Source organism: Stereum hirsutum, assembly GCF_000264905.1.
Source record: "Stereum hirsutum FP-91666 SS1 unplaced genomic scaffold STEHIscaffold_14, whole genome shotgun sequence".
In the NCBI taxonomy this organism is placed as follows: Eukaryota; Fungi; Basidiomycota; class Agaricomycetes; order Russulales; family Stereaceae; genus Stereum; species Stereum hirsutum.
The window spans coordinates 523,301-543,559 of NW_006763144.1; the positions used below are offsets into that span (position 1 = coordinate 523,301).

A 20,259-nucleotide genomic window follows, 5' to 3' on the forward strand; every position below is an offset into this window, starting at 1 on the left:
AACCGGCTGGGATGTTGAGGGGCATTATATAGTTTGTGTGGGTGCACGGCACTCCGAGTATCCGTTCCCGCATCTTGGACGGGAGCGCTGTTCACAAGACGAAGGAGCCTCCGCTCAATCGAGGACGTCATGCTCAAGTCGCGTCCACGGATATCACATGCGGCCAAGAATGGCAACTCTCCGTCTCTCCGCCGCCACGCCGTCCCACGCCGCGAACTCTCTTCCGCAACTTCACCCCGTCTCACGTCCAGTCCCGACGCTCTTCCTGCTGCCTATCGGGGACCCTCTTCGTCCACACGGACTGCCTTTGGGCTGGCGCTCGGCTTTTGTGGAAGTGGAGGAATCTGGACATACCGAGACCGCCACAATGTACAATAGAATTCGTGCACCCTTTCCCGGTCAATCAGATGCGAACGAGCGAGTGGTGTAGAAGCATTTTCAGAGTCACTGTCTACGTAGACTGCCTCATAGCCATCCTCTCCAAACAATACACGTGAATCTCCTAGGATCTACGTTCGACGGATGTTTGCGACCTGCAGGAAGTTTCCGTGACTTCACCGTTCGTTGAACTTGCTTCGTGGTCTTCCAGTGTCATGTTAAAACCGAACGTCCTCGCGAGCTCCCGGTCCAACACCGTGGTTTACGCTTTTAGGACTCAGCACCAGACGACGTGTGAATAAGGAAAGTTTAAACTCTGATTGAGTTCACAACATATAGATCAACCCAGCAGAGGGGGTATTATGTCACCGAGCGCACTTCGACAGAGGGTTCCCAGACCTAACACGAGCCGACCATGATTAAACTCGAAAATACGCACAAGGGCCACGGAGTTCAATAGGCATGATAATGTCTGTTCTTGGAACCCAAAGTTAAGCAGTCAAGCAAGCTCAAGCATGTCTCAAGGAGTCTTGATACTGGCGGTGAGTCTTCGGCGCAACGAACGTTCTCATGCTCGCCTTCACGCATCGACCATGGGGATGGAACATGAGACGAGACACGTCATATCGCGTTAAGTCGTCCGTTGTATTAACGCACAACCTAGCCATGGCAAGGTAACGGAACGCCGTTCATAGTCCTCATTGAGCTTTTGACTTCGTCTTCGCCTTCTCTGTACCGTTGGTGGAACTCTGATCCTCCGTTTCGGTCTCGATAGGTGCGGCGGAAGCACCGGAATCCGCTGTGGTATTGGATGGAAATAGACGAAAGGAAGTCAGCATGACTTGGCCTCGCATAGGCTCGATTGGGTAGACCCGAGAACCACAGTGCTGGACGGTCTGGTGGGCTACAGACATTGATCTCCACGACACAAGTCCCGCGACTTATGAGTGTTTTGACAGGTGGTATATGAAGACCGGACAGGAATGGTGACACAGGTACACCTGTGATGCACTCTGCTATTCGTCCCAACCATTCCGTGCAATAGTCGCAGGAACCGAGAGCCAAGCCAGACCAATCCACAAAGGACACCCTCGAGGCATAGGAAATGACACAGAGAAACAAGACGTACCCATCAAATCTTTGACGACCCTCTCACCGACTTTAATAACTCTCCGACACACCATCTGCCACACGCCACAACTCACGGAGCCTACATCGGAAGAGACAAAGTCAGCATGATCAGCACCCATATCGCCACAATCGCCACATCAGAGCGAGAAGGATGAATGCAATAAATGGGACCGAGCTGAGGAGGCGACGAACAACGCACCTGCAGGCGCGAATGGGAACGCGAGGAACCAAGCCAATGGACCTAACCACGTCGGTGGGAGATAGAAAACGGCGGCGGAGCGGTACCACCAGCCTACGATGAATTGGACACCTGTCGTGAGGACCCAAAGGGCGGTGTTGAATTTCATGGAGAATGATGATTTAGACGAGCTAAGCTCAGAATCTATACGCAATAAGAGACAGAACGGCGTCGGTCAGTACAGGGTGGATGGTGAGGGTCGTACCGGTATAGCCTCTAAGGAGAGACTAGCGAATAGTGGCGAAGAAGGTTGGGAGGTGGGACATTGACGGAAAAGTGTGGACTTTGAGCGACAGAGCCAAAATAATGAGACACGCAACTAATCTTCTCAAGATCCTGCAGCCCTTTATCCACTGTCCTCCTCAACCTCGCCCACTTCGCGAACTGGTCCTGCGCGCTCGTCTGCTGCAGCTCTTGCTTCTTCGCGAGCAGTTCCGTCTTTAGCTCACGTTGGCGTATGACGGCCGCGCCATTGAAGATGCGCTGGTATATCGTCCAAGCCTACGACACAACGCAAATGGTGAGAACAGAGATTGAGTGCTTATGAAATGTGGTGGGGATGTGGCGCCACACTCACAAAGGCGAGCAGGACAGACTTGCCGATCCATGAGATGAGCTCAGAGACGAAGACAAGCGCAAAGATGGTCAAAATGAGAGACATTGCGTCCAGTTCGTTGTTCACCGACCGAGAAAACCTGTATACAGAACCGAGCGGAGGACGTGTTGGAGGGAAGTGGAGAGAATTGGTATGCGTGGCGCTAGCGCGCACACGTCGGCGCAGGAACGCGGGGCGGGCGAGGTGTTCGGGGTCTACCAACGGGTCGAGCCCGAATTACGAATTCCGAGTCGTGCAGTTCTATTCATCTCACTTCGCTGTTCTTGTCCGACTGGACTTGGAGAACGACTTTCGGCCATGAGTGTTGTGCCACGACTGGCGGTTAATTCGGCTTGCGTAGTGGGATGAGAATTCTTGGGAACTGCTAAGCATTGGCACGTCGGATCATCGCCTTCAAGTGTTCTCCTTGCTACGGTAGCACAGCCCTTGACTTTGACCTCGACGTCGTATTCTGCTTCCAGAGTTCCTTGACCGCTCCAAACTGGTGCCAATCGATAACAATGCATATTCTGATCTCATCTCGAGTTTGTCGGCGTGATCCAGCCGCAACTTGTCTCATATTTTGAACCGGGGATCCTTGCGTCCTGCTGGCCAGTGCCTCGTTTGCTTCGAGAAGGTGGGGACTTGTTTTGAATCCTTTTCGTGCAGAACGTTTGTTCGAATATTTTTTAAGGTTTGCAAATTACACGTAACGCGTAATGCGCGTCCGCGAAGGCACCGGCAGGGTGCCGGGCATAAAATCGCCTTTCCCCTCGATTTGTGGTGGTCTCCACCGTTACTAACGGATCCTCACAGTGTATTTTCCCAAGGGATTCAGAAAACGGTGAGAAATGGAGAAAATCCAGGCACTAGGCTGTCGCCTGATATTGCGTGTCTCGTTGATTGACAGCGCTTAGCTTCGAATCGGAATGTGGGGGAGCACCTGCCTCCCGAAGCTCCTCAACTCACGTAAACGCTAAAAACGAAATCCAAGCCCCATCGTCCTGTTTCTCCTTATTCGGTATGAATATACAATGGGTATAGCGTAAGAAGGGCGACGCCATATTGTCACCAAAATCTGCGCCCTTTGTTCTGCTCGACACGCGCGCGGCCCTAGCTGGGCTCCGCGCCTTTCGCCCCTCGCGGGTGGGAAAGTACCACACTCTAAGATCACATTCACATTTTTTTGCGGCTCATTACGTTGCTGACATGGCACTGACTGGGCGCGTGGGGTTGGAAAGGACGTGCCCGATTGAGGTGCCGCCTTGAGTTGGGGTGCCACTCATACTTTGGCTGACCTTGCTTTGCCAGCATCGTTTTCTGAGACAGTATAAAAGGGCGGAGTATTGTTCGTCCTCTCTTTATTCCCCGTTCCGCGCATCCTCCCTTGTTCCCCACCTCCGATCAGCTCAGCGATCTCCGCCAGTTTGCATCCGTTGTCTCTCCGCCCCCGCCCCTCGACGACGATGGCAAAGAAACAAAACGACAAGCCTGCGACTACGACTCCGACACCTGCTCCCGAGGAAAAGGGCAAGAAAAAACGCAAGGCCCCTAAGTCTGAGGCCCCAGTGCGTCTTTCCCTCTCCCTTCTCTTCTCCCTGCCCCGATACTGCTACCCCTCACTTTGCGTCTCTGATGCTTATTGATATCCCCAGAAACCCAAGGAAAACCCTGGCAGCAAAATAGGCCATAACGATGAGCACATCAAGCGCTCGAAAAATGATTGGATTCACTTTCGCAGCATGTTCAGCTCGAAGCTGGAGAAACCTGAGGATGCGAAGATGGACCCGTTCGAATGGCAGCAGGAGGTCACTAAAGCCGCCAGTAAGGCTTGGGGGGCTCTGACTGAGGCAGAAAAGAAGCCCTACAAGGACGCGGCGGCTGTCGAGGCGGAGGAGCATAAAATCAAGAATCCAGGGTACAAGTACCGACCGAAGCCGAGAAAAAACCCAGCAGGATCCAAGCAACGGAAGAGAGACTACGCGGAGGTGCGACCCAAGGAATCTGGCCATCGCGAGAAAAAGGCGCGTCGTACCCCACTCGATGACGGCTTACAACATCCCCTACCTCCCTCACTCCCGTCATCCTCCTCTCTCGCTTCTCCCCACGCACCAGCGCCGGTCCTAACTCCCCACATTGGACGTCCCGACGTCCTTGACCAGTTCAATGTCCCACCGTCCGCAGGCCATCAATATATGGACCCCATGCGTGGTCCCGTTCCCTCCCATCCCCGTCCCCGTCTCACAACCCCCCACGAATTCGAACAACCCGCATATTCAGTCCAGGCGTTCCCCCTGCCTGCTCTCGCTTTTCCGTGGCCCTCGATTTCTCGACCCGCCCCTCTAAGCATCGCGACCGGCGGCTCTTCGACTTACCAGGATCACCATTCGTCTCACACTTTCCCTCGGGTACGTCCATTCCCTTCGCTTCTGACTCGAACCTGCATATTGACCTTACTTTCGTCCTTTCCCTTGCTGATTCAGACGCCTTCGGGATGGCCCCAACAGTCGACGAATAACCAATTCACGTTGTCGCCAAATAAGTTTGGGGACGTGGCCTTTGACTCGTACTCTGAGTCACATTCACAGCAGGCCGCTGGCTATATCCAGCTTCCTCCGATCCCATGGCCAACGCCTTCGTTTAACGACTCTGCGATTTGGGGTTTTCCTGCCACTTCCATCGGGAACGACCACGCCAGTCCTCCGACCACCAACGCTTCGTCTGCGTCGTTGACTCCTCCACTCGCACATGGAAGTTTGCCCGCAGAGTTCACCAACCCCGACGTGAACAGACAGGCTCCGTCTGGACTTGCGATGCCCCTCGTCGGTGACAGTAGCGAAGCTGCCATGTTTGCGGAGTTGGATATACGTGCCCCCTTCCAGTTTGGCCATGGGCGGTACTTCGAGTACGCCTTTGAGGATATTCGCCATTGGTAGTTATTCTCACCACTCTCAGCGATCGATCCTGTCTCCCCGATGTGTTTGCTGTATCTTCATTTTATTCCGCTCTCCTCCAAGACATTTCTGTCTGTTCTCCGTCATCAATATTTCGGATCTGCTTTTTGCTTAGCTTCCTGGCTCTCGTTCTTCGTAGCGCTACCTCGCTGCTGTTCTCCTCAAGCATTTTATCGATACAGCTATCTTGTTTCCTTGTCCGTTTCGGTTGCTCAAGAAATGAATATATTCATATACTTTGGCCATCGTCCTCTCTCCGAACATATCTTTCTCTGCAATACCTATCAAGGAATTCATACTGCTGTCGCCTGCTGTGCCTCGTCTTCATTTTTTGCCTAGTCCTTCGCCGTTTATCAAAGCCCTTCTCCTCGCTTGAACTTCATCGTGACACATGTGTCAATTTCCGCCACGCAGCGGCACTGAGCCACAACGCCGGGCTCGTTCAACTTCAGATTCTTGCGGGAACGTCCGTCGTCCGCGGCGACTCCGCCCTTTCACCCCGCACGGTCTGCGCGAATTCATGAATTCCGACTCGGTCTCGTCTTGCTTAATTGGGATTTTCTCTCATCGTTCGCACTTGAATATCGGCAAGTTGTTGAGAGTGGTGGTATGGGACGCGTGAGGAGCGAACGACGCCGGAGATTTCAAAACTCGGATCATACTCACTAGCCTCGGAATCCTGACTCGAAGATCGAGGAAGACAATCGTTCATACTGTACTTTTTCGACCAAAGGTTCGTCACGCGTTCTCCGCGTTGATGAACCGAACAAAATACTGCGTGACCTCACGCATAACGCAGGGTGAGCGAACAGTGACCTCGGCAGGCGCTTGCACAAAATAATCATTTTCGCAAGCCCCTACGTTGTTTTCTGAACCATTTACGGGTCCCGTCACGCTCACGCACGGCTTCTGAACCGTGACCCGGGCGAAACTGATGGGTGACGTAAATTCTTGATGAACCTTTGGTCGAAAAAGTACAGTACTCACGGCAAATCGTGCTCATCTGGTACTAATTCAGCTCATGGGTAATGTGTTCTCAGAAACCTTGAAGCCTTTCAACGATGCTCTGAGGCGCCTCAGCCAATTGAGCGAGCTTCAGCACATGATCCCTTCTGGATGGTTCTCGGTCGCATCTGATTATCTCGGAATGTATCGATGTTAGGGTGTGAGTAGGCATTCCTTCGACGATGAGGATTTACACTGTTACAATAAAGGACACATCACTGGGTTTGGAAAAGGCACATGTGTTGGAGTCGACCAGAGGGAGGGATACGACGGACGAAGGGCTTTAATAGAGACAGAAATACAGGTCCACGAGCACAGGCACGAGGACAACTCATGATGATATTTCAAGAGAGGGATTATTCCGGTGACAACAAGATATGTATGCGCTGATTCGACGTGGAGAGGATGGAGGAGCTGACTCGGAGAGTCAAGTCGACGGGCGTCGAAGAACCTAGCATAAATCCGCACCAGCTCGGCCTCGCAGGTCGGGGGGAGAACGAACAGAAACAATTACGCAGCTAGTACTTGTCTTCCTGTTACCAGTCCTTCCATCGTCTTGTTGTCATCTTCACTCCTACTACCTAGTTCAGAAAGCTATCTTGGCAGTTGCTGGACAGTTGCTCCACTGGTGACTGTGCCTTCGGCGCGTGTTAACATTTCCTGACCCTAGCTCTGAGAAAGCATAAGATGACAGAAAGTACTATGCACACATGCAAGAGATAATGCGTCCAGTACTATCGGAAACGAGTGGTCAGCAGATAACCTGAGGAGGAGCGAGGAGTGTACTAATGGCGTTCGACGAGCCTGACGGCAGTTGAAAACGGAGGCCAACGCAGACACCCAAAAGAGCATTGTACATGATAGCGGAATGCTCGTGAGTCGTCAGTTCTATCGACGGTGGACCTTCAGAAGTTGTAGAGGCTCCCTGGCTCAAGCGCTCATCGACGTGACGACGTCCAGTCCAAAAACGGCCGGCCACGCGAGCCCTTTCACGGAGGTGATCGGGGTCCGACCAGGCTCATTTGCCGCCGGTTTCGAATTGGCAACCTTCTTTGTCCTCCCACCTTCTCCGCTCACAGGATACTTGTAAGTTGTCTGCTCTGGTAAACCATTTCGAGATGGATGAATCGAGTATTTTAGAGCCCTTCTTCTTTGGCTTATGCTTAGGTCGAGTTGCTCCGAGTCCTTGTTCCCGACTAGACCTGGCAGTGCCGGAATTGAAGGCTGTACACCAATGTCGTTGCATATATGGCCCCAATTCACTTTGACAGTTTGGACGGTCAAAGTCGTCCACTCTCCGCTACCTTTGACTTGCTCACGCTGCTCAGATGCCTGCTCCGCTCGGAGGCAGGCAGAATCTGACCTCAAACTCTTCTAGTACTGTACTTTTTCGACCAAAGGTTCGTCACGCGTTCTCCGCGTTGATGAACCGAACAAAATACTGCGTGACCTCACGCATAACGCAGGGTGAGCGAACAGTGACCTCGGCAGGCGCTTGCACAAAATAATCATTTTCGCAAGCGCCTACGTTGTTTTCTGAACCATTTACGGGTCCCGTCACGCTCACGCACGGCTTCTGAACCGTGACCCGGGCGAAACTGATGGGTGACGTAAATTCTTGATGAACCTTTGGTCGAAAAAGTACAGTACTTCGAATTGTTCATCGACGCACTGCACGGCGCGCGACAATACCTTTTACACTCAAAGTAAGTCGCTCTTTTTCGCCTTCCTCGTCGGTTTGGTAGCATGGAGGAGCTATGCAACGCTTCCCATGGAGATATAAGTGGGCCGAATCAGCCATCAACCCATCTATTTACTGCCAGAACTGTCCATACCGACAAGTGTATTATCGTCCCTGTTATCCGTTTTCCTCCAGTTCTATATGGTAATTTTAACGTGCTGCGAGATTCTATCCGGTGCCCAGCCAAACAAAGGCAGCCTAGTACCGCGTAACTCACACAATACGTGAATGTTCTTTCTCCTCTAATACCTTTGAATTTACAAGTACAAGAATGTGATCAGATAATCTTACTCCCATACTAATAAACAACAATGTCAAGAACACTGATCGCAGAAGAGCGATCTCTCACGGTTTGGACCGGTGGTTAATCAGGGCCGAGCGATGTTCTTGTGGCCGTACCTGAGGGATCTACGCAGGCAGGTGACATTGCTCCTGATGCCCCCGGGGCCGGAATAGATTTGAGGTTTCTCTGATTTACGTCTTCACTTCGAACGTTGGCACCACCAATGACACTGCAGGTGGAAAATCCAAATTTGGACGTCCATTTGGTCGACAAAGGCCCGCTGTTGTGCCGCCTATGCTGAGACATTTAAAACGCCACAAATTTTGTTTCCCTTTCTCTTCCGCCCCTCCGTATTGTTTTCCCCCGCCTCACTCCGCGACTCGCGCATCTCACTCCGCTTCTCTCCGCATCGCGCTCGCCTGTAACCCTCCGATTCGCGTCTCGTCCGGCCTGTAGAATGGCTCCGTCGAGGAAAGGAAAACAAATGAGCGTTGACCAAGACTCTCCGGTTCGTACCCACCACTCACAACTCAACACTTTCCATCGACTGACTTACATACATATCGTGTGCCGATGACGCCTCTTCGTTCATCGTCTCAAGGGCATTGATCAGGATCGGTCCGCAAAGAAAAACCAGAAAAAGGATGGCCATATTCCTCGGCCGCCCAATCAGTTTATGCTCTTTAGGGCTGCCGCTCACGACGGTGAGGTGTCGGGCCTTCTTCCCCACGGTCACTCGCAGCGAGACTTTTCTCGTATTGTCGGTGAACGATGGCGGACTATGAGCAAGGACGAGAAGGCAGTCTGGAAGCAGAGACAGGAAGAAGTCAAGGCCGCACATTTACTGCAGAATCCCGGGTATCGATACAAGCCTCGGCAGCTCAAGAAAGTCATTGGCACTTCTACACCTTCGATTGATTCGTCGTCTACTTTGCTGGTCCCCGAAATCGCTGCAGCACCCCTTGTCGATGTCACAATGCCTGCAAGAGCAATCGTCGAGGTGAGCTCATCCCTTCCGCCCCTCTTATCATTCTTCTTCCAGCTCTCTGACTTTCTTTCAGCGCCAGAGCACATCGTACCTACGCCGTCCAGCTGAGCATCACCAGGATCCTGGTCCGAGGGGAACCAGAGCATCGTTGGGACGAACGGGATCGTCCTCGACGTCGATATCCATGGCGTCGCCATGGCCTTCCTCAGCCTTACCACAACCGGCACAGGTGCCATCTCCCTTTCTTTCCCTAGGAGACCCGCAGAGCAACCTCGTGTCTGGTTTCCCCAACCACATTCTACTTGTCCCGGTGCCGCCCGCCCATCTACAGCCTCTCGCGATGCGGTCGTTTGGTGCTTATGGCCATGCTCTTTGGATAGAGCAAGCCTACATGACGCCCGAAACCTCCCCTACGTTGAGCTCATCTCAAGCGTACAATAGGCCCTCCATCTGGCAATACGGCCCATCACTTCCCACTTCCTCCACCTCTCAACACCCTTCGGACCGTTCCCCCGCCACTAGGTCGATCCCGATGTATGGTGTTCTTTGTTACCCTGTCGGGGAACATTACGCCAACCCTCGGTCGTAGTTCGATACTAGCCCCATCGTGAGATCGAGTTCGATGGATATGTATCAGTAATACAGCAACCCCTACTTCTGCCTTCCTCTCCATCGTCAAATCGAGGTCACTTGCGTTGAATGTGGCTGGTAGTGAGAACGACATTGCTTTCGCGTTGGCCTCTTCTGATAGTCGTCATGTGCTCACTCCCCAAGTTCTTCTCGCTCTCCATTTCTGCGTTCATCTGTCTCAATTTACGCTTTCGCTCTCACCGTCTTGTAAATATCGAGCCTGTTATCGCTGTCTATATCCATTGTAATCGAGACTGTCTCTTCTTCGTCAGAAACTGTCCGTCATAAACCGCTGCCGTAACCCCTTGCTCGTGTCGGTTGGTCATGTAATGGTGGCACGGAGCCGCCTTCCCGGGCTTGGCGCTGGTTCGGCGCTAAGTTCAATCCTGCTCGGTAAAGTCCGTTCTAGCCAGTTTCAACACGTGTCCGTTTACGTTTAACTTCCTCCACCCCCGGGTCCTCCCCTCCCAATAACTTAGCTCTGGTGTCAAAAACAGGAGGGTCATTTCACGATTCAACTTCCTGCTCGCCTCTGAGCTTTTGGATAACAAGCGCAATACATAGTGCTAAGGTGATTTGAAGGCCCATGCTTTCCGAAACCTCTTACGGCTTGCGGGGCGTGTGCCAGCCGCATTCACTTCCTAATAAGGTCCATGGCCCCGCTAGGGTTACTGTGACCTTGCCTTCGTGATTTCAAAGTCAAAATGCCACCGAAAAAAACAAAGAAAGCCGCGTCCCGATGGCATACAGTCCCTTAATTTATTCCTCCGGATCGATCCAGTGCTCGCGCGCGGTGGTGTTGTTCTGGCAACATGACCTCGCTTGCCGTCCAGATATGGAAGTGTGGATCTTTGTATGCCTTTCCCCTTTATGTGCCACCCTTTTTTTGTCGCTAGCGCCGTTGCCCTGCACACGTTCACGATCTCGTCTACGGCACGGGCAGATTTTCGTTTCCATGGTCAATGGGAGCAAAATATAAATAGGTGCCCCGCAGGCTATTTCGTCCTTTATCCAAACCCCCTCCAACTCACTTCGAACTTGACATCGGTCGGACTGTGCCGCTCCACATTCCTTTTGCTTCCTTCTGTCTTCGCTCTCCCCACCACCCTCCCTAATCCTAGCATGGCTCCGACGAGGACCCGAAAGACCGCTTCCCGGGTGAAGAAGGAAGAGGCGCCCCTCAAGGACACCGTTCCCAAGAAAGCCAAAAAGAGACGACCTCTTTCCACCAACACTGTCACCATCCGCGGCCTTCCAAACAAGGCACCTGCGATGTACCCCGCTTACGACGAGGTTCGTCCTTTTCCCGTGTCTCAAACCTCACACGTCCATGTACTGATCCTCTGTCTCGTATTTTTGATATCTGTTGTCCCTAATAGATCGCTGGCGCTATCTGTCTCGATGACCATTCCTCCACTCCACCCCAGCGAAAGTGCTCCCGCAAGCCCCAGGACCACGCTCCAAGACCGAGGAATCAATTTATGATCTATAAATCGGCTATATACATGAAGTATACCGCATCGGTAGCCGCGGCGACGATGTGCACCTGGGTGGGGCAGCAGTATCGCGCCCTGACGCCGGAGGAGAAGGCTCACTGGGAACTGCTCGCGAAGGAGGAGAAGCGCAGGCATGCTCTCAAATACCCGGATTACAAGTTCAAGCCGAAGAAGAGGGAGGCAAAAGAGAAGTATTATGCTGTAGTGTCTGGCGTTAAGAAAGAGGTTTCTGACGCAGATGATGACTCTTCCCAAAACACTCCCCTTCCGACGACTCCATCCGATCATCCCTCTTCTTCGGCCCCTCCCTGCACATCCTCCGCACTCGACTCGTCTGCCTACGCTCAGCCCATCGGAATTCCATCCGTGAACTTCACCACCAACCCCTCCGCCTATCTCTATGCTTCACAGTTGTCGACGTCGGCGATCGTCCCTATCAATGTCCCCCAAGTGCGGCACCCCCAATCTTACTCTCCGTTCCACAACCGCTCCCTCAACCAGCCGTTCATGCCCATGGGCTCAGCTGGTGCGGGCACGTCCTTCTCCGGCGGATACTCGACGACTTGGATGCCTTCCTTCACCAGGATCGCTCGCACGCGCTTCGAGGATAAGGTCATCGACCCTCGGCTCCTCGCCGATACCACAGGCCAAAACCCCGCCTCTAGCTCGTCCTCGTCCACGGCCGGACCATCTAGCGTTGGAGGTCTCAGGACTCAGGTCAGTCCTGAAGATGCCAAGCTGGGCTACGTCCACCCCGATGGCGACATGGTCGAACTCACGTCGAGCGCGATGGCCGTAGACCACATGGCGGCATACGATCACTTCGAGTTTCGCATCAAGCGCGTTTTGGCCCTCGGTTCCAGTGCCCCAGCACCGACACCGCCCTCCTTCGACTTTGCGCCCTCGACGTCCTCTTTCGTGCCGGGGCCTTCTTCGTCTTTCGCGCTAGGGCCTTCATCCCCCTTGGCGGCGGGGCCCTCGACCACGAGCACCTCTTTTGTTCCCTTTGATCCCAGCTTATACCAGCCGCAGTCTCTGATGATGCCAGGGCCGTGGAACCAGTGGCAGGGCGAGGGGCTCGATGGATTCAATTTCGCTGCCAGCATACCCTTCGGGGCGGATGGCGGTCCTCAGGGACCCCTTATGGGCTTGAACCTGAACTCGTGGACCTGAGTCAGGCGTTCAGAGTTCCTTTTCTTGGTTTGTGTTGTTTTCCTGCTCCCTTTCTTGGATCGTTCTCGGACTTAGACGTGTAAGTAATGCTGTACGTTATTGGTTTGTCGTTGGTTGTTCTGTCCATATTGTCATCTGTTTGCTTTCGGAGTCGTCTACCTCCCTGCACATGTACATATATCTGTTTCCCCTTCTTTTCCATCGCATACTAATTCACTCTTGGATCTTCATATCATGACACGCCACGATTTCAACTTGTATCGTTTTCTCTGTTTTCTGCATCCCCTGAGTCTCTTGTCTTGTGCGTCTTTCTCGTTTCATACATATGATCTGGTTCATCTCTGTGTCGGTGTATGATATCTCTGTCTGTCATTCGGTTGTTGAAAGGAATCCTGTCTGCTCTAGCCTCTGCTTGAACTGCTCCGAGACTGACTTCTCGGACTGTCCGGCCCACACTCAAACGAATTGAGGCAACGATCAAAGAGCTGGCGAAAGACACCATACCCACGCTTACAGATTGTTGTCGTTCCTCACAAAGGACCTAAAGATACGAGTGCCGCCGTGACTTCGCAATGCAGAGTCCTGATTCTTCAGAAGCGACAGTCGTCGCAGAACCAGAGCACCACAATCCCGCATTGCACAGCAAAAAGGCTCCTAGTTGCATCAAACCACCTCTCCTCTACATGACACGACACGACACGCCACGCATCAAACTAGCGATCTCCACTCAAGGCATGTCCACCGTCTATTTTGCGCCGATAGCATGCTGCAGAGCCTCGTAGACGTCTGCTTCGATACGAGCTTCGGCTTTGTCCTCCTCTGAACCGTTACCGGAGAGAACTTTCTGGGCTTCTGCGAGGTTGGCACGGATTGCCTGTTTGGGTGGGATGGTGAGTTGCGATGGGGTGGGATGAAGAGGGGGTAAGTTTGTGGGAAGGAAGGGGAGGAACGGATATCAGTGAGACGAGTTCAAGAGTGCACAGAGCAATGGTTGCAGCAAGGAGACGGCGAGCAAAGGGGAATGGAAATAATGTGAAAGAGTGGCGTACCTCTGATGAGAAGTCCTCGAGAGGGGCGGCCTCGACAGCGTTGATGGTGAGCTTGTTGTTCGGGTGAACGGTAGCGAAACCACCAGAAACTACATTTCCACCACACCCACCCACACAATCATCCCAGATGACACCGGACAATACATGAGCCATCGACTCAGAATTTCCAGAATACGAGGAGGCATGACGCACCGAACCACTTCTTCGATGAATTGGCAGAGTCGAGAACTTCAACGACACCGGGACGGAGAGGCTCGAGCGAAGGAACGTGGTTGGCTAAGATACCCATGTCACCGGTCGCGGCGGCAATGTTGACCTGGACGACATCTGTCGAGGAGAAGATGGCCTGTTCGATCACGACCACAAACCAACATATGACAAGAAATCAGTTCGAGAAGACGACTGCAAGGAAGAGAGCAGGACGGACCTGGTGAGGAAGAACGAGGGAAAGCTTGATTTTGTCAGCCACCTCGGCGTAGCCTCTCCTTCCAAGGGCACGGGTGGCAGGGGTGGCAGTGGCGCGTCTGGACGCATGGGAGAGGAGACGGAGGGCGGACATCGTTGGGGACAGTGAGTAGCAGCAAATGTTGCTGGTGGTGAGCACAACTCAGCTGGCGTTGGCGGCGTCGGAGCACGCCGGAGCAGCCTCGCCGAAGTCCGACAACGGGCGCCACACGGAGGTCAGAGGTGTGGCGTCCGATCCTGCTCTACTCAACGACTCTCGCTCGATCTGTAACATTTGTCCCGTCGCGCTCAACTCTATGAAATAGACCACATATATTTACAAAAGCACTTTAAATGACCAAATACAGTATTCAGAGCTTATAATTGGCGATCGCTACTGTTGCCTACTTTCAATGAGATCGTTAGATATTCACGGCGGACTCAACTGGCTCACTCGAGGCTCCTAAAGCACCCCTCTTTGCGTTTTGTCATCGTGCCTCAACTCATCCCCATCGACGAGTTACTTACTTGCGCTCTACTGCTACCCACTTTTTTTTTTGCCGCCATGGATCCTGCTTATAGGAACAAGAGTGAGTGGCGCCCGTCGTTCACCCTCGCTACGAGTGCTGAGCGTTTCTCGTAGAGGTCGTCGACCTGACCGACCAAGAGTGCATTGCCCTCGGGTTCCTTGGTGAAAGTGAGCCGCTTCGTCATTACGCATATCCATCTCCCACTCATGATTTTCCGTCCACCTTGTAGGCGTTGCTCCGGGTATCAAAGATATTGTCGAAAAAGTGAGGGCCGACCCCGTGCGCCTAGGCAGCAAGTCTCTCTGTCTTCTTTTCTGCTCGTTTCAGTTCCCACGTACTCACATCTTTTTGCGTTATCAGCCGTGACCTGCTTCGCGGTGGACTGTCTCAAGCGCAGGTATGGCACGGCCCCGGCTCCCCCAAAAGACTCTCCCACCTCTCCCGCCTCTCCCATCAGCGAGGCCGAGACCCTCTACTCACAGCTCAGCACCAATGTTGTTGCCCCCGACCTGATCTCCAAGTATGAGATGCACTTTTGGTATCACGGCATCTCCGGCGACCCTCCGAAACTCCTGTGGCGTTCCGATATCGAGACCAACCCCTTCCCCACACCCCCGCCTGGAGCCCGCTTCTTCAAAGTCCCCACCAAGACTGCCCGTGGCGTCTTCAATACGCCGCTCAACGCCGTGTGGGATACCGTAGCCCCCCAGATCCTGGCATCGATAAAGGCCAAAGGCCTCCAGTACTCCGCGCTCAAGACAATTCGCTTCTCGATCGTCGAGGACGGCCAGGAGGAAAAATTTGGCCCAGTTGTTGTGTGGATCGCTGTTCGTCCCAACACCACCAACGCCGTGGCTGTTCGTAATGCCACGCCCGACATCCTTCACATTCTCAATGACGCCCAGATCACCGGGGTCGTAGTCGAGTGGTACGAAGGGTCGGTCCAAAGGCTTGCCGGCCCGCCTCTGATGAACGTCGAGGACAGGACCAGCCCCAAGTTCGGCCTCAGCCACCCCTTCAACACTGGCCTTGGCATCCCCATCGCCAGGCAGTCTGACGACGCCCAGGGCACCATCACGTTCCTGTTCCGGGAGGTGAAGACCAGCAACGGCGGTCCTAGCAATAGGATCCTCGCCCTTACCAACAAACACGTCGCTTCTGTCGAAACGTCCACCCATTACGAGTTAACCCTCAGCACATCCTTGTTTGCGGTGATAGCCGCCTCGCTCGTGCCGTCGTCGAGATCGAAGATGCTGTCTACGCAGGGCACCGCGATGTCGTTAGACTTGCCGGATAATTGGCCGACTTGGAGTCCAAGTTGGAGTCGGGCGGGGGAGACAGCAGGGCCCTGCGACGCAAGAAGAATGCCTTGGACGAGAAGGACGAAGATAACGCCATTCTCCAGACGTTCTTCATCGAGGTCAGTGCCCAATGGCAGGATATCAACAATCGCAAATTCGGTGTCGTCGACTGGGCTCCCGAGATCTCCGTGAGGGTTGACGACCACCACTACACTCGCGACATCGCTACATTCGCGGTCGATGAGGTGAAGCTCGAGAATTTTGAGCGTAACGTCGTCGACTTAGGTGCGTTACGTCCCATTTCTCATTCCGATCTTGTTTACTGACAATTCAACTCTTCAGGAAATCAATACAACGCCGGTCAGCTCGAGGATCTCTTCTGGCCCATCGCTGCCGTTCGTGAGGGCAGGAAGATCCCAGCAGACCTCCAGCTCCCCATCACTCGCGCTCTACCTCGCCGCCTCTTCATCAATCCCGACACGGAGGACAAGGACGGTAACCCCCTCTATATTGTCGCCAAATACGGCAACTCGACCAAGCTTACATTAGGCCGCTATTCCGGCATGGATGCCTATACCTGCACCGACCTCGGACTCGAGTCTAGAGAGGTGGCCATCTATAACTATGGCAAGAATTCTGGCGACTTTTCGGACCACGGCGATTCCGGCTCCCTTATCTTCACGGGCGCGGGCGACGCGCTCGCAATTCTGCACTCAGGAATGCCTCGTGGCATGCATAACCATGTCACCTACGGTACGCCCATCTGGTGGGTCATCAAGCAGATCCTCGCCAAGTATCCCTCTGCCGAGTTCTACGGCATCACCTACACCCTTGACTGAGCGCAAACACACACAAGTTCCGTCCTCGTCGTTCCCCTGTCCCCCCACTGTCCTTTCTCCTCGTCTTCTGTTTTTTTCTCTGCTTCTTGTCTCGTTGGTTCAGACGGGTGTCTTGATTCTCGATTCGCTGCCAGACGTTCGTCCCTTTCTTTTTCAATTCTTTAAGCTAGTAGCTGACAATCTTTGTCGTTTAGCTCTTCGGCGGATTGCACGCTTCTTCGTCTGTTCCTTCGACGTCGTCTCGGCTCCCTCCCTCCCTCCCTCCCTCCCTCCCTCCCTCCCTCTCTCTCTTGCATTCTCTCTGAATGTTGCTCGTCGCCTGGTTGTCGACGGATCTGGTGGATATCTTGACTGGTGAATCGCTGCCCTGGTTCGTTCTCCATCTTCTACTTCGTATCTTCCTACCGACTGAGAACAGCCTTGACGTCTAGGCACTGGATCGTCGACTTCTCGCTCATGTGTGTCTGGTCTTCTCTCCCGTTTCTCAATACGTGCGGCTCAAAGCTCTTTTTTTTTGAAGCCTCTCATCGTCGTGTAAACTCGCAGTCTCGTCCGCCCGCATTGTACGATTGTATGAATGTATTTCTCGTCTCGTTTGTTACTGTTCCCCCCTCCTCAATACATGTACGTTGCTACTACGCCTTTGAAATGTACATTATCGGTGATGTTGTTCATATACGCCGCCGAGTGACCAGATCAGTAAGTCAAACTTTGGACAAGGTAATATGTTGATTACTTGCCAAAAACCTCGATATGTGCAGCAAGCAATGCCTCGATATGTCAACAAGATCTTTTCAATGCTCGCACCGAGTACTGTGAGCGTTTGCAATAGAGGATGTTACCTACCACATAATTCACTTAGGAATTCAATCTTTACTAGTGATTCCTCACCCTCCCCGCGAGCCTCCGAGCCGAAGTCCGACAACGGGTGCCACACGGAAGGTGAGCAGTGTGGCGTCCGATCCTGCTCTGCTCGACGACTCTCACTCGATCTCTGACGTCGCGCCTGTCGTGCTCTGCTCATTGACTTCCCATTCCACTCGCATTCAAAAGGGCGCATCATGAAACGCTTTATTGTGTTTACACAATCCCTATTTTCTGTACCGCCAGCTTCAATTCCTAACAGTCCGCCATGAACGCATTCCTCAGGTCCTCCCGCTCTTCGACTCCAAGAGCAGCGCTTCGGTTTTCGTCTCTTAAACACAATGTTGTTCTCAGGCGGAACCTCATGACTATTAAGTCCCCTCTGGTGAGCTCATAGCACCTGTCTTCCAACGCTTTTCTTGACTTCAAGCAATTTAGTATACCGCCCACGCAACCGCCCACGGTAAAGGTCGCGATGGCGAGGTCAAATCCGACGACGATGCTGGTCTATCTGTTCGCCTCGCCACTCCGAAATCTCTCGGCGGGAATGGTGACGGTCAGAACCCCGAACAGCTACTGGCCATGGGCTACGCAGGTCTGCCTTGACCCTATACGGCTCCTATCCCAGGTTGACCTCGCTGTCTTACTCTTCTATGGATAGCTTGCTTCTTGACGGCACTCCAAGTCTCGGCTGGAAAGATGGGCAAGTCAGACCAGGCGAAGAGCGCCACGGTGCACGCGAATGTCCATATCGGGGATGCGAAGGAGGTCGACGGATATGGGCTTTCGGTGGATTTGAAGATTGACGGAGTTCAGGACCAGGACTTGATCGACGCTGCGCATCAGGTCAGTTCGGGTCACTCTTCTTCCAACTGTGCGAGTCTTATCAGGTCGTGTTGGTTGTGCCGTTTTAGTTGTGCCCGTACAGTCGCGCGTTCGCGCATGGTGCCGTGGTCAATGTCTCCAAATGAGGTTTTTAACCTCCTCGAAGCCAGCATCGTAAACTTGACTGTGGCAGCAATATGTAGTGTCTCCGTATGACTTTTCTCTTCTGTCGTGTCATCGTACTTCTTGTGTTTTCACTTGCGTGTCGACCCAATCCGAGCAGAACCTCACGCCTTCGCAAGCGCTCACACCACGAGATGACGCACCAAGCTTTCGGACCAATGCAACGCCACCAGCATCACTTCGCCACGCCATCTCTCCCCATTGGATCACCGAATCCTCCCAAGACCATCCTCCTCCGTCTTGTCCATCGTCCTATGGCGTCATCTATGAGCGCAAAATCCTTACTCAACCTGACCGTTTTCGCAGCAGCCTTGTGAAGGCTAACCTTCTCTTGCTCCATTCCTTGATCCGTCCACACACTGGCAAGACAACGCTCGCCACTGTGCAGGGCTCCGTCGTATCTGTCGTGCCCATTCAGGGAGTAATGCCGGTGCATGCATTTTCTTGCATCATCTCGTTCAGTTGTGCCTGAGCACGAAATGCATACCTTGGAGTATATGAACTTGGCGTCGGAATGCATATGCAACAAGGGTTTCGGTTCCCCACATTCTCTTCTCCCCACAACCTCTGTCTGCCCCAGTCTACCCCGGATTGCGATACTTGCCTTCTCCGCTATTCTAGCACCACTACTCTTGGACTCGAATAGCTTCATAGCCCTCGGAAATAACGATGTCTGTATCGCGACTCAGGACGGCACTTTTACTTTCGCGTTATGGCGGTCTTTCGAGAACGCGTACCAATATTAATATGCTGGCGACCACCCCAACTCTACGAACGATGCGTGTATCGCAGAGCAGAAGATCGATTGTTACGATCAGAGACCATATCGTACGTTTGTTTCCTGCGCCTTTCCTCCTTTCCAACTCCCAACCTACCCCTTGCTCCTGAACATCCACATCCTGCCACCGTTCATAACTGCCCCATCTTCCCCTTCGTGAACCCTGAACTGACTTTCCCATTCCCCCGCCTCGACAATCCTGCTCATTCCGAGTCCATTCTACAGTACTTCGCCACAGCAACAGCCTCCGGGCCCGGCCGCTCAGGTCACGTAATTAGTGAGGGCGGAGGCGACGCGCCGCTCGAGCTCGATATGGCACCGCCGAGGGCGGCGGGGGGTAGTGGGAAGGGACATAATCCGGAGCAGTTGCTTGCGCTGGGATATAGTTGTGAGTACCGTTTCGTCATTGTGTTGATTGGTGTTACCCGAATAGTTCACCGAACATGATTCTGTTGTTCTCCACTTTTCTCTACATATGCACGCCCCACCATGCCATGTTAGCCTGCTTTCTCGGGGCAATTCAGCTTTGCGCTTCTAAAGCTGGGAAACCACATGCGGCGGACGACGCGAAGGTGCACGCGAATGTTTATCTGGGACGCCCGGAGCCGAAGGAGGGGTCCAATGGCAATGGAAATGGTTTGAATGGAGGGGTCACGAATGGTAATGGCAACGGAGGGAAAGACGGGCCAGCGCTTGGGCTGAGGGTAGGTCTGTGCGTGGAGGGGGTGGATGATGATGGAATTATTCAGGCTGCCCATGCGGTGAGCATTTTATTTTCGCCCTCTCTTTTCCGTAGTGGGTTGTAGAGGATTGGCGTTGTGCAGTGTGGCAAAA

General features: G+C 53.3%; 8 protein-coding genes across 8 annotated transcripts; 5 read left to right on the forward strand and 3 right to left on the reverse strand.

The window, feature by feature from the left end:
- Nucleotides 1–979: 979 nt before the first annotated feature.
- On the reverse strand, nucleotides 980–2,478 carry STEHIDRAFT_102170 (uncharacterized protein). Its single transcript, XM_007307926.1, has 5 exons — nucleotides 2,325–2,478; nucleotides 2,068–2,248; nucleotides 1,709–1,891; nucleotides 1,508–1,588; nucleotides 980–1,177 (listed from the first exon to the last, which is right to left on the reverse strand). Exons 1-5 carry the CDS (start codon nucleotides 2,406–2,408, stop codon nucleotides 1,077–1,079), a joined length of 630 nt encoding a protein of 209 aa, XP_007307988.1. The 5' UTR covers nucleotides 2,409–2,478; the 3' UTR covers nucleotides 980–1,076.
- Nucleotides 2,479–3,808: 1,330 nt separating this feature from the next.
- On the forward strand, nucleotides 3,809–5,278 carry STEHIDRAFT_160411 (uncharacterized protein; the record flags this gene model as incomplete). Its single annotated transcript, XM_007307927.1, has 3 exons — nucleotides 3,809–3,910; nucleotides 3,998–4,750; nucleotides 4,826–5,278. 3 exons carry the CDS (start codon nucleotides 3,809–3,811, stop codon nucleotides 5,276–5,278), a joined length of 1,308 nt encoding a protein of 435 aa, XP_007307989.1.
- Nucleotides 5,279–7,678: 2,400 nt separating this feature from the next.
- Nucleotides 7,679–7,950, reverse strand: STEHIDRAFT_124129 (uncharacterized protein; the record flags this gene model as incomplete). The annotated part of the gene is made up of 1 exon (XM_007307928.1): nucleotides 7,679–7,950. A coding segment is annotated over one exon (210 nt), but the record flags the coding sequence as incomplete, so codon positions are not given.
- A 1,012-nt stretch (nucleotides 7,951–8,962) lies between these two features.
- On the forward strand, nucleotides 8,963–9,211 carry STEHIDRAFT_19638 (HMG-box; the record flags this gene model as incomplete). The annotated part of the gene is made up of 1 exon (XM_007307678.1): nucleotides 8,963–9,211. A coding segment is annotated over one exon (249 nt), but the record flags the coding sequence as incomplete, so codon positions are not given.
- Nucleotides 9,212–11,065: 1,854 nt separating this feature from the next.
- Nucleotides 11,066–12,898, forward strand: STEHIDRAFT_170971 (uncharacterized protein; the record flags this gene model as incomplete). Its single annotated transcript, XM_007307929.1, has 2 exons — nucleotides 11,066–11,236; nucleotides 11,323–12,898. The coding sequence occupies 2 exons, from the start codon at nucleotides 11,066–11,068 to the stop codon at nucleotides 12,610–12,612; spliced, it is 1,461 nt and encodes a 486-aa protein (XP_007307991.1). The 3' UTR covers nucleotides 12,613–12,898.
- A 379-nt stretch (nucleotides 12,899–13,277) lies between these two features.
- STEHIDRAFT_84055 (epsilon subunit of F1F0-ATP synthase N-terminal domain-containing protein) lies at nucleotides 13,278–14,233 on the reverse strand. The gene is made up of 4 exons (XM_007307930.1): nucleotides 14,089–14,233; nucleotides 13,854–14,007; nucleotides 13,662–13,750; nucleotides 13,278–13,486 (listed from the first exon to the last, which is right to left on the reverse strand). Exons 1-4 carry the CDS (start codon nucleotides 14,218–14,220, stop codon nucleotides 13,358–13,360), a joined length of 504 nt encoding a protein of 167 aa, XP_007307992.1. The 5' UTR covers nucleotides 14,221–14,233; the 3' UTR covers nucleotides 13,278–13,357.
- Nucleotides 14,234–14,670: 437 nt separating this feature from the next.
- On the forward strand, nucleotides 14,671–16,821 carry STEHIDRAFT_149180 (uncharacterized protein; the record flags this gene model as incomplete). The annotated part of the gene is made up of 6 exons (XM_007307931.1): nucleotides 14,671–14,695; nucleotides 14,749–14,802; nucleotides 14,865–14,927; nucleotides 14,996–15,846; nucleotides 15,948–16,221; nucleotides 16,279–16,821. 6 exons carry the CDS (start codon nucleotides 14,671–14,673, stop codon nucleotides 16,773–16,775), a joined length of 1,764 nt encoding a protein of 587 aa, XP_007307993.1. The 3' UTR covers nucleotides 16,776–16,821.
- A 993-nt stretch (nucleotides 16,822–17,814) lies between these two features.
- On the forward strand, nucleotides 17,815–18,763 carry STEHIDRAFT_102179 (OsmC-like protein). Its single transcript, XM_007307932.1, has 4 exons — nucleotides 17,815–18,024; nucleotides 18,078–18,234; nucleotides 18,301–18,485; nucleotides 18,554–18,763. The coding sequence occupies exons 1-4, from the start codon at nucleotides 17,908–17,910 to the stop codon at nucleotides 18,608–18,610; spliced, it is 516 nt and encodes a 171-aa protein (XP_007307994.1). The 5' UTR covers nucleotides 17,815–17,907; the 3' UTR covers nucleotides 18,611–18,763.
- Nucleotides 18,764–20,259: the final 1,496 nt, after the last annotated feature.

Coding starts and splice junctions, on each gene's coding strand:
- STEHIDRAFT_102170 (XM_007307926.1), bottom strand. CDS start 2,408: ATGTCTCTCATTTTGACCATCTTTGCGCTTGTCTTCGTCTCTGAGCTC. Junction 1,892..2,067: donor GCAGGATCTTGAGAAGATTA/GTTGCGTGTCTC, acceptor TATTGCGTATAG/ATTCTGAGCTTAGCTCGTCT. Junction 1,589..1,708: donor GTTCCCATTCGCGCCTGCAG/GTGCGTTGTTCG, acceptor CTTCCGATGTAG/GCTCCGTGAGTTGTGGCGTG.
- STEHIDRAFT_84055 (XM_007307930.1), bottom strand. CDS start 14,220: ATGTCCGCCCTCCGTCTCCTCTCCCATGCGTCCAGACGCGCCACTGCC. Junction 13,751..13,853: donor TTCATCGAAGAAGTGGTTCG/GTGCGTCATGCC, acceptor GTGGAAATGTAG/TTTCTGGTGGTTTCGCTACC. Junction 13,487..13,661: donor TCGAGGACTTCTCATCAGAG/GTACGCCACTCT, acceptor CCACCCAAACAG/GCAATCCGTGCCAACCTCGC.
- STEHIDRAFT_102179 (XM_007307932.1), top strand. CDS start 17,908: ATGAACGCATTCCTCAGGTCCTCCCGCTCTTCGACTCCAAGAGCAGCG. Junction 18,025..18,077: donor TGACTATTAAGTCCCCTCTG/GTGAGCTCATAG, acceptor CAAGCAATTTAG/TATACCGCCCACGCAACCGC. Junction 18,235..18,300: donor ACTGGCCATGGGCTACGCAG/GTCTGCCTTGAC, acceptor TTCTATGGATAG/CTTGCTTCTTGACGGCACTC.